At 38.5% G+C, this 18,679-nt stretch overlaps 1 protein-coding gene across 2 annotated transcripts in view; it reads left to right on the plus strand.

The window, feature by feature from the left end:
* Positions 1-18,679, plus strand: part of LOC131524129 (granule associated Rac and RHOG effector protein 1-like) — a 39,453-nt gene that overhangs the window by 13,691 nt on the left and 7,083 nt on the right. For both annotated transcript variants that reach the window (XM_058750903.1, XM_058750902.1), the window contains exons 2-10: positions 1,070-2,362; positions 11,682-11,894; positions 12,349-12,489; positions 13,443-13,538; positions 13,860-14,021; positions 14,799-14,957; positions 15,972-16,069; positions 16,515-16,640; positions 17,421-18,439. In XM_058750903.1, coding sequence (XP_058606886.1) covers positions 1,859-2,362; positions 11,682-11,894; positions 12,349-12,489; positions 13,443-13,538; positions 13,860-14,021; positions 14,799-14,957; positions 15,972-16,069; positions 16,515-16,640; positions 17,421-18,439 — 2,518 coding nt within the window. In that variant the 5' untranslated portion in view covers positions 1,070-1,858. The remainder of the gene's footprint in view (positions 1-1,069; positions 2,363-11,681; positions 11,895-12,348; positions 12,490-13,442; positions 13,539-13,859; positions 14,022-14,798; positions 14,958-15,971; positions 16,070-16,514; positions 16,641-17,420; positions 18,440-18,679) is intronic.

Genomic DNA, 18,679 nt, shown 5'->3' on the forward strand with positions numbered 1-18,679 from the left:
ATGATGGGCTACGGGCCCTGTCCTGTTCTTCAGACAGCGGGATACTGTGCTCTTTCTGGTCCTGTAGTGTTCCGTCAGGTTTGAATAATGAGTGTTTTTTTGTTTTTCATGACGTTAGGCCCCTTGTGATTTGTTGTTTCAGTGTGTTCTTTTAGGGGAATATAGCTATATAGCTTGCTCCTTTTGACATGAATGGTTCTTTAAATTATATGTCTTGAGCAAATTGACATTGTTGTTTTAGTGGTTGTTTATATTGTTTATTAATATTATAAATGAGCTGAATTGGCAGTTGGTTTAGGTTTTTCTTTTTTTTTTTTTTTTTTTTTTTTAAAGTTTATTCACATCTCCATTTAGCTTTAATTTATTTGTTAGTTTTAATTATTTTAGTACCTCAGTGTGCACTTAGTTTTTTTGTTTCATTTTATTCTTTTCATTTTTAATCCCAATATTTTTATTTTATTTTTCATTTACCGAAGTCTATTTTAATAGTTTTAATTCCATTTGACATGAGTGATTCCTCAAATCATGTGTCTTGGCGAGGAAAGTTGTTTTTATTTCAGTGTTATTTATAGTATTTATTAATATATATATAAATTGCTTTTATTTTTTTGTATTTAATTTGTTTTAATAATTTAGTTTTTTATATCGTTTTTCAAAAAAGATTTTAATGTCTCAATTTTTCTTTCATTTATTTTTCAGTTTTAGTACTACTTCAACGCACACTTATTTTAAGTGTTTATTTATTATTTATTTTATTTTTATTCAGCTTTATTATTTTTTTTGCCAAAATCTGTTTAGTAGTTTTTGTTATAGTTAATGACACTGGTTTCTTTATACACAATTTTCACCATTTTTATTACTGTGAAAATATTTGATTCTTGTGCACACAAATGCAGCAAGAGTATAATTTAGGCCTCATACAGTTGATGGTTTAATGACCAGAGAAGCTCTCTCTAATGTTTGAAAACCAATGCCTGAATCAAATCTCCAGGAGACGCTTGGAAACAAATGTCAAAACACAACCTCCCTGTGATATCTCACTGACATTCTCTCTTTGTTTCTTTTGCAGGAAATGACTGAGAGGCCTTACAGATAGTTTGTGCTTTTGTTGCTGCGGCCTGCATTTGCAGAGAGACTCCTATCTGGAAGCACATTTGTTTCCGTTGTGAGTATTAACTACCTCAGGCACTGGAAACTGATCAAGAGGGAGCCCGACGATCTCTCCCGGCAGCTGCGTCTGTTCAACCGGCCCCCGCTCGATCGCGACCAGCTGTACGGCGCTCACAACCCTTCTGACCGACTGGATCCGTCAGAGTGGCGCAGGCCCGCAACGTGCCAAGGCGACATCACCCCGTAGCTCACGCCAATCCTGTCACTGTTTTTCCTCTCCTGAAAAGTCATATTGTTTTTTTGCTGAGAGATTTTTAAGATTTTTCTATTTTTATTAGAGGCCTATGGAAAGCGTTTGGAAAGAAGGGTTTTTCGCTTCCATTTGAAGGATTGATTATGCACTTTGGATTTTCATCCAGGATTAAAGCTAGATCGTTTTTTTCCCACGAGGCACCTGTGAACCAGTTCTAAGGGAAACTAACTTTCAGTGGGATCTTTTTTCGTTTTTTGCGCCAACATTTTGATGTGAGCTGCATCTGGAGTTGCAGCTGGGCTGCAAGATTTCCTTTAACCTTCCATCGCGCCGCTCTCCATCTCTCTCTGGAGCAGGATACTGTCATGACTTCCCCTCTGATGGGATCTTTAAGCTATCTATTTACTTGATTCCAGGAGTCCCAAATTAGGCATCCAGAACTCATTCGAAGGTGAAGTCGAGAGGACCGACACTCCCTGGGCGCGTTGAATACTTATGTATTGTTGCAGTGCACAAGAAAGTAAAATGGACTACAAGCTGCGCTTTTTGCTTGGCGGGTCCAAGCACAAAGTGCAGCAACACCAACAGTTCCAGTTGCCCGAGCTTAGTCGGACCCTCAGTGCCCCGTTGGGCTCTTCTTGCTCCACCCCTTCTCCCATGGCGACCATAGGCTCCTCCCCTTCTGGCTGCCACGCCCCGCCCCCAGGCGCCACCACGGCGATCGCGGACATCCAGCAGGGCATCTCCAAATATCTGGACGCGCTGAACGCGTTCTGCCGCGCAAGCGCGTTCCTGACCGAGCTCTTTGGCAGCGTTTTCCGGGACTCGCGTTACTCCAAAGCAGCTATGCAACTGAAGGACGTGCAGGAACATGTCATGGAAACGACCAGCCGGCTCACCACAGCAATAAAGCCCGAGATCGGCAAAATGCTGATGGAGCTCAGCGCAGGCGCGGCTAACTTCAAAGACCAGAATGACTTCAGCCTGCAGGATGTTGAGGTAAGTCTCTCAAACCTCCTGCACATATATTATTGCATGTTGATGTTTAGAAGTACTTGTCTTTGAGGTTAAAGGCACAATATGTAAGTTTTCGCCACTAGAGGTTGCATTTTCAAAACAATAACAAAGGCGAAGCTTGAAGTGACACTATGAAGGAGGATGTTCACAGATGAGGTAGTGAATTAATTTTTTATTACCTGTACGTTCCACAGTTATTCAAACAGTGAATAAATTATACAGATAATGTGAGCAAAGAACTTACATTGTCAAAGACATTATTGCTGATTTAAGTCTAGCGTGAGTTTAGGCATGGGCCAGTATGAGATTCTGACGGTATGATAACCTTAGCTAAAAATATCACCGTTTCACGGTATCACGGTATTGCTATTACAGCTCTTTTTCTGTACTTTTTCTCGTTTTTTCCACTGAACACAATACATTTTATTTTTAAGAAACATATAGAACATTTTGGAATGGTAAACATGTCAGGCTAAATAATTAATATAAATAATTGAATTCGTGTTAATTAAAATATGTGCAGTCACTTAAGTGAGCCTAAACCTGCAGCTCAACAATAATAAGAACATAAATTATTTTCTGTAAAAAAATAAAAAATAAAATCCTTCTAAATGAAAAAAAAATTACAAATGCAGTCACTTAACCTAAACCTACATTTCAATAATCAAAAACATAAATCAAAACAATTTCTGTAAAAAATAAAAAATGCAGTCATTAAACCTGCAGCTCAACAAGGTTTTTGGAGACATGCTCACTTTCTACACATTCATCTTTCAGTCCAAGTTATGAGCTGTGAGGTACAAAGATGTGTGCACATACACATAAGGAGAGCGCGCGAGTGTGTCACACACACGGTCTCTCGAATAACACTCAAACAGTGGCAAAGACACCTGAGCCAGCAGTTTGTTTCTTTTTTAAATGACGTGATTTTGAACAGATGTAAACAATGGCAGGAGGCTTAAAATTATAGACGTGATACCAACTAAATGTATTGTACTGAATCGCAGAAACGTAGTACTTTAGTCTGCTATTCCCCGATCTGTGAAGTAACGTGAGGGAAGAAACTAGCTGACGTTAGCTAGTTAATTAGGTATGTTATCTGCCTCGGTAGCAAGCCAAATAGTATTTATTTCAACACTGAAACAACTGGTGAATGGGTCTCTGTCTTGATCGAGGGTGAAAGAGGGAGAAATGAAGACTACACCGATATATCGTTTGTGTACGACCTGGAAGTATTTACTTAGCGATCGGCGCCAAAACATCATCTGTACGGAACATCGTTGTGTACGGAACATGATTGGTCTACGTTACCCGAGAAATTCCCATACAGCAGACTTCGCCTTTTTCGACGGGGGAAAAAGGTCTTGAGGATTCACCTCATTCGGCCATCATCCTACACACAGGTTACTCTCACTGACCGCTGTCCGGAGGAGGAGGAGGGGTCGTGTGACTCGTTACGCTCTTCACTGCTCACAACTGAGGGAGTCCTGCACTTTCCGTCTTTGACGACACGTAAAAAAAACTGCGCATACCACAGGAAAGGTATAACGGAAAATTTTAGTGGTTTTGAAACCGTGAATTTTCCAAACCGCGGTATACCTTAAAACCGGTTATCGTCCCATGCCTACGTGAGTTTAAGCGCTCAAAAAACTCCCCTTATAATCACTAAAGCTGTCTATACACAGTTTCATGAATGAATCTCTTACATCATACATACATCTGCCTTTGTTGTTTAAGATGAGAGAATTTGTGAGAGCTGAATTCAGTCAGCGAGTGCATGCAGTGAACAAAAAACTCATCTGAATGGCTCTGATTGGCTATTGCATTCATAAGCTCAACAGACTCTGTGTGTGATTGGTTATAATGCGCAACACTGTAAAAACGCTTTTAAAAATGTCATGGCGCAACATTGAGCAGATCTAAATTTAATGCTGAGGTCAAAACTTTTCATTTCATTTTATTCACGACTGCCGTAATGGATTTAGTTTAACTGTACAGCAGCAGTAGTTTCTAAAAACGGAAACTTCGGATAGTGCGGATATTACGTCAAGACAAGTCAATATTTACAGATGGAATTTCTCTGGATTTACAAATTCTTGGGAACTTTTGGGATAACATAAATACACAACTGCATGAAATATATTACACTGTACAAGTAGTTTTTGGATAAGTAATTTTTTATTGTATATTGTGCCTTTTAAAGGTAGCTTAATGTCTTGTTTACATGCTACAAGGGGTCTCAAAACACCATAAATGATGCCCACAAACTTCCTTGGAAGTGATATTAGGAGCCAGTCAGATTGGAGCTTGTGGATTTTGTAAAGTTCTCCCGATAACAGCCGGTAAAAACTAATAACACAGGCTCATCCGAGTAACTGCAGTCGGCGCTATTTGCTTGCTGGGAAAATTTTTTCTTTGTGGAAGCTTTGCGTTTGGTTCAAATCAATATTCTCTGTACAATATTTAATTGTTATCCTGGTATTATCGCGCTCTCTTGTTTCATACAAACGCAGCTGCTGCCATTTCGCTACGATTGTTTTGTACACTGTAATAGATTGTAAGATACTAACAACTGGTAAGATTTTAAAACAGTTTAATCTTAAATCAGTATCTTTTATCGCAATAATTAATCATGTGGTGAAATGCCGTGTAATAAGCAGTATGACTGTACCACAGGGGTCACCAAACTTGTTCCTGGAGGGCCGGTGTCCTGCAGAGTTTAGCTCCAACCCTAATCAAACACACCTGAACCAGCTAATCAAGGTCTTGCTTGGTATACTTGAAACTTCAAGGCAGGTGTGTTGAGGCAAGTTGAAGCTGAACTCTGCAGGAAACACCGGCCCTCCAGGACCGAGTGTGGTGACCACTGCTCTACCATATCTCTTAAAGGTTTAGTTCACCCAAAAATGAAAATTAGTCCATGTTTTACTCTCCCTCAAGGCATCCTAGGTGTATATGACTTTCTTCTTTCAGATGAATACATTCGGAGTAATATTCAAAATTGTACTTAGTGTCTAATTAGTTTTGTGGCAAGTAGCAGTGTAATAAGCGGTATAATGTACATCCAGCCGGTTGTTATTGCAAAATACAGTCTTTCATTCTTCTACAACATTATGCGGATAAGCCAGTCAGGCTTTATTCTGTGACGATAACCTGCTGGATGTACATTATCCTTTACTTATACTTAAAGGGGGCCTATTATGCCCCTTTTTACAAAATGTAATATAAGCCTTGGGTGCCTCTAGAATGTGTCCTGTGAAGTTTCAGCTCAAAATACGCTACAGATCATTTATTATTCCATGCTGAAAATGAACTTTTATTTTAAGCAAAAACAGTCTGTTTTGTGCATGTATATTCAAATGCAAATGAATCCCCGCCCACTTTTCCACTGACCTTTACAGCTCGCGCCTCAGATACTCTCAATTTGGTCTTGGTTATCATATTGATCGCGGTTACACTCACGTAACATTGCAGTTCTTCGACATCATCATCTTCGACATATCAGTGTAAACTTCTGATAAATGGTGTTCTGAGCACACACATCCGAAGTGCACGCACAAAAAGCTGGCTGCCAGTTGGTGTGCCATGTGAGTACTAAACTAAGTTCTCTTTCTTGTCTTATTACACTTAAACTGTCAAATACAAGCAAGGTTATGTCAAAAACACAAATGCAGTCGTTATGTCTGTGAACGTAAACAGCTGGGAAAGAAATCGCATATGTATATTAGATCTGTGTGACAGCAGCGCAATGTACAGTACCTACTGCTGTCTGTGTTGTTAAAGTGGTCATCGGATGCCCATTTTGCACAAGTTGATATGGTTATTTAGGGTCTTAATTAAAAGTCTATAACACTTTGATTAATTTCTCAATGGTAGTGTAAAAAACACCTTTTTAAACCTGTCAAAATCAGCTCTGTTTTCATCAAGCTGTCTTTTAGGCCATGTTGCTTTAAATGCTAATGACTCTGCTGACCCCGCCCCTCTCTTCCGTGGGGTGACAAGCAGTACTGTTTACTTTAGCCGCGAAACTGGCTAACTAGTACATTATTAGGAAAGGTGATTTGCAAAGATTCATAAAAAAACGTTATACTCACGATTTCTGTAGATGAAGCTGGATCATGAATGATTCGCACGAACATAGACACATTTAGGCAGATCGGGGATCGGCGCATTCACTTCAAAGCAAAAGTAACGTTAATCCTCTGCGTCTTCAGCGGCTCAGATGTCGGGAGTAAATGACGACTGCTATATTCATTATTACATTCAACAACAAAGCACCTCAATCGCTTAATCTGAGACATCTTGTCTTCCCCTGCACCGGATTAAACACAATGGCGGATTGATGACGGCTCTCTCAGGGCGGGTCTAAGGTAAGACGGTCTTGTCAATCAACTGTCGTGGGAGTGGCCTGTACAGAACTACGTCAAACAACTTGAAAAGTGAATTTTGCATCCGATGACTCCTTTAATATGAATCAAACAGCAAAACAAAAACAGAAAATTATTCTGTGCTCTTGACTGAATAACTTAACTTTTTATAAAATAAGAATGAACTTCTTACTTGAATTCTGATTTTAAAGGGAGATAAACTTGGTGGACTGTGTACAGCTCACTTAAGGGAGGAGCTAAGCTAATAAGTCAGAGATTGTTACCAGTCGTGGGCTGAGCCTATTCAAAATAATGTCACTTTGGAGTACATTCCTGAACAGCTCATTTTGAGACACCATTTCTGATTTATGGGGAAAATAAAAAAATGGTGGATGAATTTTTATCACAATAGGGTGGTTGTGTACATACACTGCAGGCACATAATTATGTTCAAAAACAATACCAAAGTGAATTTAGCTTTGTCAATTTAGTCTTTAATTGTTATAAATATTTAATAATAAATATTTAAAAAAAGAAATAAATTATTGTTGTTCATTATACACATCGATGTATAATCACAGAAATTTGGGCAAAATTGTGCAAACAAGCACAGTAAAAAAGTAGTTTTATAAATCACATTTTAAATTGCAAATCTATTTAAAATCTGGAATATCCATAAATGCCATAAATGATGCTGGCAAACTTGGCGACCAATCAGATTACAGCCTGTGAATTTTGGAAAGCTCTCACTAGGGCTGGGCGATATATCGCATGCAATTTGTCATGCGCGTCTCGTCAGTAAAGCCGGTTCCGGAACATCACGTTCGATATATCGCCCAGTCCTAGTTCTCGCCCTTTTTTATGTAATTCACATCAGAAACTCTGTTTAGCAGTCTGTGCAACCGGTGACGTTTGTTCTAGCAGGAGATGCTTATCATCAGGCCGCTGTTGTTCCTCCAGACACTGATTGTTTTTCAAAGGCGGAGAGAGAAGAAGCCTCCAGATCGTTTATAGAGGAATTCCTCTGTTCAGAGAGATTTTCGGAAGCCAGATGCTCTCTCTCTTTCCGTCTCTATCCAACTGGACATACTTTCTAGCTGGTGCGGTTGGCCGTGTGAGTTGAGCCGCACTGGTCAGTCTCTGTGTCTCTTGCTCGAGGGACACATATAAGCTGAAATGATGCCTTTATGAGTGAGGGTTTGTGCCCTGGTGGATGTGGTCACGCTCCGAGCCGGAAGGCTTCGCACCACAGGCCTTTAAAACGGGCGCTGCGGCAGGGACCCGGGCCAGACCTGCAGCTATACAGACCAAATTTGAGTCCCGATGGAACCTCGCGCTAAACACAAAACGCCAAAGTTTTCAAAAGTATGAAACGGAATATTCTGGCAATTCCAAATTCTTTCCGCCTGAACGTGTTTGCTGTGGAATGTTTTCAAATATAAAAAGTGTTTTATAATGTTTGCAGAAGCAAAAACATCCTGAATACTCACCCAGCTGCTCTGGAAAGTTTCAGCTGTGTTTTCAAGTATTTTCGTCTTGTCTTGTGAACAAGGCTTGTGGTATGTCTTCTTTTACATACAGAATGTAAAAAACATACCAGTTCTGCTACTTCAAAACACAGTCTGTGTTTTGTCAGAACATTTCTGCTGCCAGATATGCATGAAAATGTCAGTGTTTATTAAACTGCTGCCTTCTGAACTAGTGTACGGAACCAGAGGAAGTATTTCTCGAATGCACGCATATTAGCTTTCTCTGTAAACACGGCACAGACTTTACAGGCGGTGACTAGTGTCTATTCAGCGTCTTGTGTTTGCTAATGAGCGTTTTGTTTGCGAGGCCCTTCCTGCCTCGCGGGAATTTGCCGTTGTGTGTGTGCAAAGGGGCGAGTTGATTGTCCTGTTTACATTGGGCTGGCAGGGCGACAGCAGGGTATTCCCGTCCCCGGGGTGTTAGGTTACACCGCGATTGTCTCAATGAAGCGCCGCTACAGAAATACACTCGCTGCACCGCTCAGCCAATCAGCAGTGCTCTTTTTGGGTGCCCTCAATAAGAACACTGACCCTAGATCAGGTTTCCAAACCATGTGATGTGATTTGTTTGCGTATGAACAGTTGAATGCTGATCCTGAGAGGTTTTAATTGGATGAGTCCATTTTTACAGCTGACGATGAATTGTAAGGCATAGCACTGCTGTTTAAGCTGTTTAAGTTTAATCTAAATCTGGGCTGAACAATTAGTTTAGACAGTTTATAGTCGCCCAGATTGATTCTGCATGCAATGCATTCAGTTTACTGTACCATTAATGTGAATTAATTCACCAAAACAATTATCTTCGCTTTCACAGTGTTCTTGGTCTCCAATTTCAATATTATTGCCTTATTATTATTATTATTATTATTATTATTATTATTATTATAGTGATAATATATTGCATTAATATATAATATTTACTATTATCATTATTAATTATACATTATTATTATTATTGGCAAAGATATTTAGTTTTTTGTCCCTTTAGTTTCTATTTTTAATTTGTACTGTTATTTCCCCATTTCAATAGTTTTGTAATAATAATAATAATAATATTATTATTATTATTATTATTATTAATAATAGTAGTAAATATTATATAGTGATATTTGTATTAATTATTACTGTTGTTATCATTATCAATGTAAAATTGCATTATACAGCCATATATTTTATCAATACAGTAACTTTACTTTTTACAATAGGCTGTTTTAAATGCCTCAGTCCTTTTTATTTATTTACTTTATTATTATTATTATTATTATTATTATTATTATTATTATTATTTTCAGCATTTTTATAATTTATTTGTGTCTAATTTTGCATATACTGTACACACCAAGCCTACTTCAAAGAACTAGTGGTGACGAAAGCCCAGACCAAAAAGCTGCACTCGAACACACTGCACAGACTACAGCCGACGGCAAACTAACACGTGCGTTCTGCGCATGCGTGAGAGGAATTAATGGTCTATATCAGCAGCTATCAATAGTATATATTCGTCATTTAAAAGGAGAAACCGAAACAAAGATATACGAGATAAATGCAGATATACGAAACATAAACAAAGCAGCGATTGCTTACCATTTTGAATATCAGTAACGTTGATAACTTTGATAATTTTAAGCAGCTGATGTTATGAAAACATTCACGTATTAGAATGATTGGGAAAGATTGCGTAACATTTAAAGAGCCTTCTGTCTGTACCGCCTTCATTTATGTGCTTGTTTTCATCACTTTTGCTTTAATTCTCGGGCACTGATTTGTTCGCTAAACTGAACATCCAATCAGTGTTCTCACACTCGTCGACGTGAGCCCGACGAGAGCCAATGAGTGGAACACGCCAAACAAACTAGCCCGACCTTCAGCTTGGTGTGTCCCCGGCCTTATGTCAAAGGCGTTTTAAACCATGGCTACTTTTATGTCAATGTGTGTTGTATGTTGTTGTTTTTTGTCATGTGCATTAGAAACGAGAATCAATTTTGATTTTTTTTTTTTTTCTGCAATTGCCGTTATTTATTTATTTAAATTCTGAACCCTTAGAAGGTTTTAGTTTAACTTTGTTGTTAGTTTCACTTGTCAGAATCTTTCCTGTGCTTCTCGTCAACAAGTGGACGAGCCCTGAAACCTTTAAATAAGCCTGGAATAATACAGTTAGTTGATTTATGCCATTATTAGCAGTGTGTCCAAATCTGTCTTGAGCTAATGTTTAAAGCAGGTTCTTGTATACGCTGTCGGCTCTCAGGTGTTTCTGCGCAAGGGGTGAAAGACTGAAACTGGTGCTGCCTTGTTTTTCCTGTCTCCTGTTGCACAAGACGGCATATTTCTGTCTTTACAACTTGGCCTGTAGATATTTTCAGCAGATACCTGTAAAAGAAACCCTTTCTGCTGTGGTGGGGGTGACAGGCTTGTCTCCTGCCTTCTCTCTTTATGAACAGTTTGAGGGAAAGAATCTATTCATGCATCACAATTCTGACTCATTCTGTCCATCAACAAAATTCAAGTTATTTATTGAAAACATACACAGAGCCAATCAGCAAAGTGACTGAAGTGGTTTGAGCGGATGCTGATCCTGTGTCTTTATTTCATTATTTTTACGAGCTTGTCTCCGCGCTCTCGTCCTGATGAGTAAGAAGCGAGTCAGGAAAGACTCCCTATTTAGGAAGCGACGCGGCAGTAACTCTGTAAATCTGCTCAGAATGCATCTGTGTCTGGGAATGTTCCGAACGCGCTCGTTACTATCGGGATCGACCGCCATTTCCCGGAACATCGAGCACGGTCTACTGCGTTGACCTCGGTGGGTTTCTTGCCTCATTTAGGGTGTGGATTTGGTTCTGCTTATTAATAAAACATCTGCACCTCTGTATGTGCTTGTTTCTGGCCTGATTGATGTTATTTTGATGTCTGTTATGAGATGTAAAGACTACTTTAATGAACACTTGACATGAGGAAAGCTGAGAAACACCTCTTTATTTCATTCTCAAAAAAAAAAAAAAAAAGTTCCCTGCTTTCTTTTTCTGTGCAACCTTTTCAGGTATTTTTTGTTTTACATTAGATTACATTACATTTAGTCATTTAGCAGACACTTTTATCTAAATGAGGACAATGGAAGCAATCAAAATCAACTAAAAAGCAATGATATGCAAGTGCTATGACAAGTCTCACTTAGCTTAATGCAGTACACGTAGAAAGTTTTTTTTAATTTTAATTTTTTTTTTATATTATGTAGCCAGACAGTTGATGGTACCCATTGACTTTCATAGTATTTTTTTTTTTTTTTTTATAAATGTAAAATTTAATTTTAATTTTTGATTTGAATTCTCCGTTTAATAGCCTGAATTAAGAATCAAGTCAGTTTTGATGTGTGTTTTGTGGTTAAAGGTTTAATGTGACTCCCTTTCTTAGGTGCTGGGCCGCTGCTTCCTGACGGTGATGCAGGTGCATTTCCAGTTCCTGTCACAGGCGTTGCAGAAAGTCCAGCCGGTGGCACAATCCTGCCTGGCCGAGGCGCTGGCGCAGGTTCAGGAGAGACACGGAAATGCCCACACACAGAATACGAGCCCTGGGCCCCTGACGGAGCTGGAGGAGGCCGTCCGCTCATGGAAGGGAGCTTCAGAGGTACAAACATCACCAATCAATGCACAAGCAATCAACCAACCTGTTTCTCATATGTTGACCCTCCATATGAGAAAAATTCTACAAAAAAAAAAAAAAAAAAATTGACTAAAAAAATTACTTAAAAAAAAAAAAAAAAAATACAAAGAAAAATTATGCATTTTAGTCATCAAACCCTTACAAAATCATTTGAAAATGTTTGAATTATATGAATTATATTTTAAACATATTTAAATAAAACGTAGCAAATTTTATTGATTTTTAATTAGATATTATGTTTTATTAAGTCTTATTTTTTTGTGAGATTCACCCATTTATTGTCTAAATATGATTTTGCGAAGTCTCTTTGTCTTCCAATTCAGTTGGGGCTGCATACTACCCCAAATACTTACCTAAATACTTTCAGATCAAATAAACGCTGAGACATTTGAGTTAACCAGCCGTGTGTATGTTTCAGGTGACAGCGTGTCTCAGGGAGAGAGGGAGAGACGGCTGTCTGTCTGGCATTCAGGTGCAGCAGCTCTTCTGTTCTCAGAACACCTCCATACCTGAACACCAGCTCAAAGAGCTCAACGCCAAGATCGACAACGCTCTGCAGGTGAGCACACACACACGCTTACAGCAGCTTACCACGGTAACAACAGTTAATAAAGTTATTGCAGTTGTTGTTCATGACATAAAGTCATAATAAATGAACATGGATCTCCTTCAAAGCATAGTTCATTGTCATTTTAAATCTTTACCAGTCTTTGTCACTATCCTTTAAATTACTAGGTTTCCCCCTATTTGTCATCAAGTTTTAATCATTTGAAATATAATAAAATTTAGTATGATCACATATTCTGTAATAGATGTATAATAAGTACAAGTCAGGATTTGCATGTTTCATTTTTGAAACATAATTTCACCCATAATTTGACATTTTCACAAACGTTATTTAAAACAGTAAAGTAGACACTTTATTTGCATTTCATATGCTTTCTATGTTTATAAAATCACTTTTGTTTTAATTTGATGCAAACACCAGAATATTATATTCTTATTTTTAAAAGCCAAGCTACAAACCACCAGGATGTGATTCACAAATGAAGGCCAGACATAGTTTTGAAATGAAGGCCAGACAAAGTTTTGAAATGAAGGCCAGACAAAGTGTGTGTGACACAAAAAGATAATTATGAATAATTTTTTTTTTCATATATATATTTGTGGATCTCATTCTATGTTTACTTTTTAATCAATCTCGTTGCATTTATTTGTGGACCATGAACTATTTATGTGGAATAATGGAACAAAACTTGTCTTCATATGAATTTGCTTTTGAGAATTTTTTGATCACCTGCAAGACTACGTTTAAATTTACATTCATGCATTTGGCAGACACTTTTATCCAAGGTGACTTACAGTGCTCATATTACAGGGACCGTGCTTTATAATGTTGTACAAATGTATAAAGGAAATTATATGTTATTCTGTTTATAATTAGGCTTATTTTGAGCCACTGACTGACCCACTGACATTTAATAAGTCTCTGTGTGTGTGTGTGTGTTGCAGGCGTATAAAGTGGCGTTAGACTCTTTGGGACACAGTGAATATGCTCTGAAGGCCGGATTTCACCTTAATCCCAAATCAGTGGAAACAGCTTTGCAGGTATGTTTGCCGTGTGTGGAATTACAGTTTAGTGCAGATTAAAGCTGCTTTCTGGAGGTTCATGTGTTCAACAGTTGCACGGAGACAGATGTTTGACTGTCCACATCATGTGTGATCTTCTGGATAAGAACTGTTCGGTTAGACAGGGAGAAGCATCTTACATGTTAAACAACCAGCCTCATTGCTTCAAATGAAACGTTGAACGTTGTAACCTTTCAATTCATTCTTCTACAGAACTGCTCATTTTGTAAACATGACTTTGCATTTGTGTGTTTTCATGTATTTGGGTCAGTCATGTGATTTTATTATGCATTTTTGCAGGGCTGCTGTAGTGACGCTGAGGCCCAGCAGGCCGGACGCTTTCACACCACGTCTCAGCCCATCCAGTGTGAATTACCCACAATCCCCGTCCAGATCGGCTCTCATCTCCTCCGAGGAATTTCCTTCAATGAAAGCGCATCAGATAACCTCAAGCTTAAAACGGTACTCAGAACACACACTTTTGATTGATGACTAGAGTTGGGATGAGATCCCAGCTGGAAATGTTTTCCATGAAAGAGAGTACAAAAATAAGAAAGGATAAAACTAGGAGAAGCACGCACATCTCACACTGTTTGTTTTAACCTCTGTCATGTGCAGCTCATGTCGGCCTCATTTTTCACATCTAAAACAAGAAAATGAGGCCTTTTTAAGACCATTTAGCAGTTTTTTTCCTTATGACAATTAGGCACGTTTTCATTGAGACCTTTTTGAAAAATCTGTACTTTTATTCAGCAGGGATGCATTAAATTGATCAAAAGTGACATTAAAGACATTTATAATGTTACAAAAGATTTCTATTTCTAATAAATGCTGTTTTGAACTTTCTATTCATCAAAGAATCCTGAAAAATAAAATGCATCAGTTTCCACAAAAATATGAAGCAGCACAACTGTTTTCAACATTGATAATAATCAGAAATGTTTCATGAGCAGCAAATCAGCATATTAGAATGATTTCTGAAGGATCATGTGACACTGAAGACTGGAGTAATGATCACAGAAATAAATTACATTTTACAATTATTCAAATAGTTATTTTAAATTGTAATATTTCACAATTTTACAGTTTTAATTTATTTTTGATTAAATAAATGCAGCCTTGGTGAGCAGAAGAGACTTTCAAAAACATCTTACTGACCTCAAATTTGTTGAGTAGTACATTCATGCACATTACAGTGAAAATAATCATCTTATCTCATTTAATGTAATCTCTTCCCAGCATGCCGTGCTGCAGCTGATCAAAGATGCGGTGGATCAGAACGGTGTGGCCGTGCGAGATGATTCGCCCGTCACAGAGGTGCTGAACCAGGTGTGTCCCTCCAGCTGGAGAGGAGCCTGTAAGACGGCCGTTCAGCTGCTGTTTGGACAGGCTGGACTGGTGAGTTTCACACATTTGACAAAGAGCATAAAGTCTGATCCACATTGCACCTTATTCCAGACAGGAACGGACCACTTGGACAGGAAGACATGCGTAAAACCATCCACCACCATTCACTTTTTTTTTGTATGTATGTATTTAGCAGGCACTTTTATCCAATGCAACTTGCATTGTTTTAATGCATTCAATGCAGATTACTTTTTATCACTTCGAATTAGTTTTTATTTAAAAATGTTCTCTTTTTTTATTTTAAATGTAATGTTTTTGTTATTTTTATCATTTATTTTATTATTATTTTTTAAATATGTATAACAATGTTTAATTTTTATTTCATATATATTCAGCAACTAGCTAATGATAAGGTTATCATGTGCATTTTTTATATTTTATTTTTAACATTTATTTCAAGGAACAAAAAGGTTTTTTATGGTTTTAGTTTTCTATAATAACCTTGATATTCCAGAATAGTTTTATTGGTCCACTGTCAGCAACGTTCACATGAAAGAAAGAATGAAAGTCTAAATACTGAGGATTTGGAAAAGGCCTCCGGCTACAGGAAAATTATTTCTGAATAATCATAAAAGGGTTTCCATGACGCCATTTCTGTCCTTGCTGTGTGTGTGGTCAGAGTGACCGTGACCTTTGGGCGTGTGTGTGTTTTTAGTGGAGAGTTGCCGTCAGTTGAGTCACATTGAGGATACACCTGCGCTATTAATAACAATAGCCCACTTCCTGTTTGATAGGAAACGCCCTCTCCGTTTCAAACGCAACTGAATGCTGTGGCTCTTTTCAAGAACTGTGGGAAATGTTTCATTTGTGTTTTCGTATGGAAACGGTTCCTGACAGTGATGAAAAGTCAGGTTACTGGGGCTCTCAAGCGTCCACTTTGCTTTAGTTTGACTGTGAAATGATTGATTATGATCACTGGACGAGCAACACATGATTTATACTGGCAGATCTTCATGACAGTGTGTGCAGTACAGTTATTAAAGCTGATGGTGTATGTGTGTGCAGGTTGTGGTTGACACGGCTCAGATTGAGAATAAGGAAGCTTACGCCCCTCAGATCTGTCTTGAAGGATCTAAAGTTGTGATCCAAGTTCCATCTACATGGTGAGTAACCGTATATGGTAAGATTTATGTAATTATAGCAGTTAATTGAATCTCAGTAGACCGACAGCAGATCCACGTCTTCTATGTCTACAGGTTCAAGCTGCTTTATTTACAACTAATATTGTATGAATGACATTAACCTTTATTTTCTTAATGAAGACATTAACCCCTGTTAATTTGGGTCATTTTGAGTCAGTTTCCAGAAAAGCATCATGTTTTCTATTAAATAGCAAATTGAAAGTGGTTATATAATTGCTGTATTTTTATATTGTTAAATTATTGTATTTAATTCTTTACTCATAAGTTTACCATGAAAACAGACTTTCCTGACGATATGGCATTTTTTTTTTTATACAGTAATATATACAATAAAATATTAGAGTAAAATAAAATGAATAACATCGAAATCTAATCTTATCTTCTAAATGTACTTTTTGTCTTGTAGGTGTCTGAAGGAGGATCCAGCGACAATGTCTCTGCTGCAGCGCAGTCTGGATCCAGAGAAGACCCTCGGTCTGGTGGATGTGCTTTACACAGCTGTGTTTGACCTCCAGCGCTGGAAAGAGCGCAAGTCAGTGTCAGCATTAGTGCTGGAATCATACCTTCACATAGATCCCTCAAAGACAATAGGAATTTTAAAATGTTCAAAAGTTTGGGGTTAAGATAACTAAAATTAAAACTGAAATCAAATTGTTTTGTTTAGTTTAGTTTAGTTTAATTTAGATCATTTATTTAATAGGGACCATGCACAACACAAATGTCATGCTAGAGTTTGCTAATTTGCATCTGTAGTCCCTGGGCAGGATATTGTTAAAAAATTGCAGCACTCTATCACAATAAAAAAATTTTAAAAAAAGAAGAAAAATAATAATAGTAATATCACATGAAAAATTACTATATCACAAAAAAGTATAAAACTAAGTAGACATAAAGAATAATAAAAACAAAATTACCAAAACTTAAAACTTTTAAAAAGAACTGTTATGAAAATGTTATGATAATGATATATAGTTATCATTTTTTTATTATTATTATTATTATAAAATTTTTTAACACAGAATCCTTGTGAAATACAATCTAGAAAATAATACAATTTTACACTCACACACACAATGTATACGTTACTGAAAAAATATATATTTATATGTACTAAAATAACAAATCTTAAAGCTGAAATAAAATCAATAAAAGCTATATAAAAATAAAAATGACGAAAAAAAAAAAAAAACTTTAAAATTAAAATGGAAAAGTTAAAAACTAATTCAAAATTTGAATACAAACTATAATAGCACCTCCATGATACTAAAGTAAGACTGAAAATGTATTTATTTGCTGGTGTTTCTGTGTGCAGGGAACAGACTTTGCCCACCATTCAGATCCAGCTACAACGAGACATGACTGATTACGGCGGCCCCGTCGATCTCCCTCCGGGGAACAGCACCAAATCCTCTGGCGGACTCCCCAAAACCATCTCCAAACTCACCTCACGCTTCACCAAGAAAACCTCGTCCAACTCCAGCGCAGGCGGCAGCTACTCCATCCCCAGCACCCCGTCACGGAGCAGCGGCAGCTCAGACGACAAATCCAGCCGCCTGCACAGCCTCCTGCAGATGAGCAGCATGCCATGCACACCTGACCCCAGCCATGCGCAGATCACCAACGGTGCGTCCGCAGACGAGCAGAGCATGAACCTGCCCACCGACCAGGAGATGCAAGACGTCATCGACTTCCTATCGGGGTTCAACATGGGGAAATCCCAGCAGGCGTCTCCGCTGGTGAAGAGGAGGAACTCGGTGGCGTCTACGAATGCGGCCGACTTGAAGCCGCCCAGCGGCGCGGCTCCACCCCTCTCGCAGTCTCAAGTGTCTCAAGTGTTGGCGCAAACCTTGCAGCAACCAACACAACAACAACAACAGCAGCAGCAGCAGCAGCAGCAACAACAGCAGCTTCCTTCAACGCCAAAACAGCAGCAAACGCAGCCGCATTCGCAGCCGACCTCGCAGACTCTGCCGTTCTACCAGCATCTCTTGCAGCCGATCGTTCAGCCGCAGCAAACGGCGCCGGTTTCCCCGCAGCTCTCTTCCCAGCAGCCCCCGCAACCGAGAGCTCCCAGCAAGTGGCCCCAGGGGCCTTTAGGGGGCCTCTCGCCCATCGGGCCCTTGACGCAGTGGCCCGCCCCGGGCCTGCCGGACCTCAGCTCTGACCTCTACAGTCTGGGGCTGGTCAGTACGTACATGGACAGCATGATGTCTGAGATGCTCGGCCACAAGCCCCCGCAGGGACCCCGGAACAACACCTGGCCCAACAGAGACCAAAGTGACCAGAGTCTGTTCGGGGTGTTGGGAGACTCCATGCCCTTTGACCCTGCAGGTGAGCAGAGAGCGGTCAGCTCATATATATATATATATATATATATATGTATATATATGTATATATATGTATATGTGTGTGTGAATAAAGTTGAAAACAATTACTATAAAATTACAAATAAAATGACAAAAGTACAAGTACTAAATGAAAATATAAATACAAAAAAACAACAACTGTGACAGTTCCAGCTAAAAAGGCATTTTTACATATATATGCAGCATACGAATGTGTTTTTATTTT

This window comes from Onychostoma macrolepis, chromosome 18 (assembly GCF_012432095.1).
Source record: "Onychostoma macrolepis isolate SWU-2019 chromosome 18, ASM1243209v1, whole genome shotgun sequence".
Lineage (NCBI taxonomy): Eukaryota > Metazoa > Chordata > Actinopteri > Cypriniformes > Cyprinidae > Onychostoma > Onychostoma macrolepis.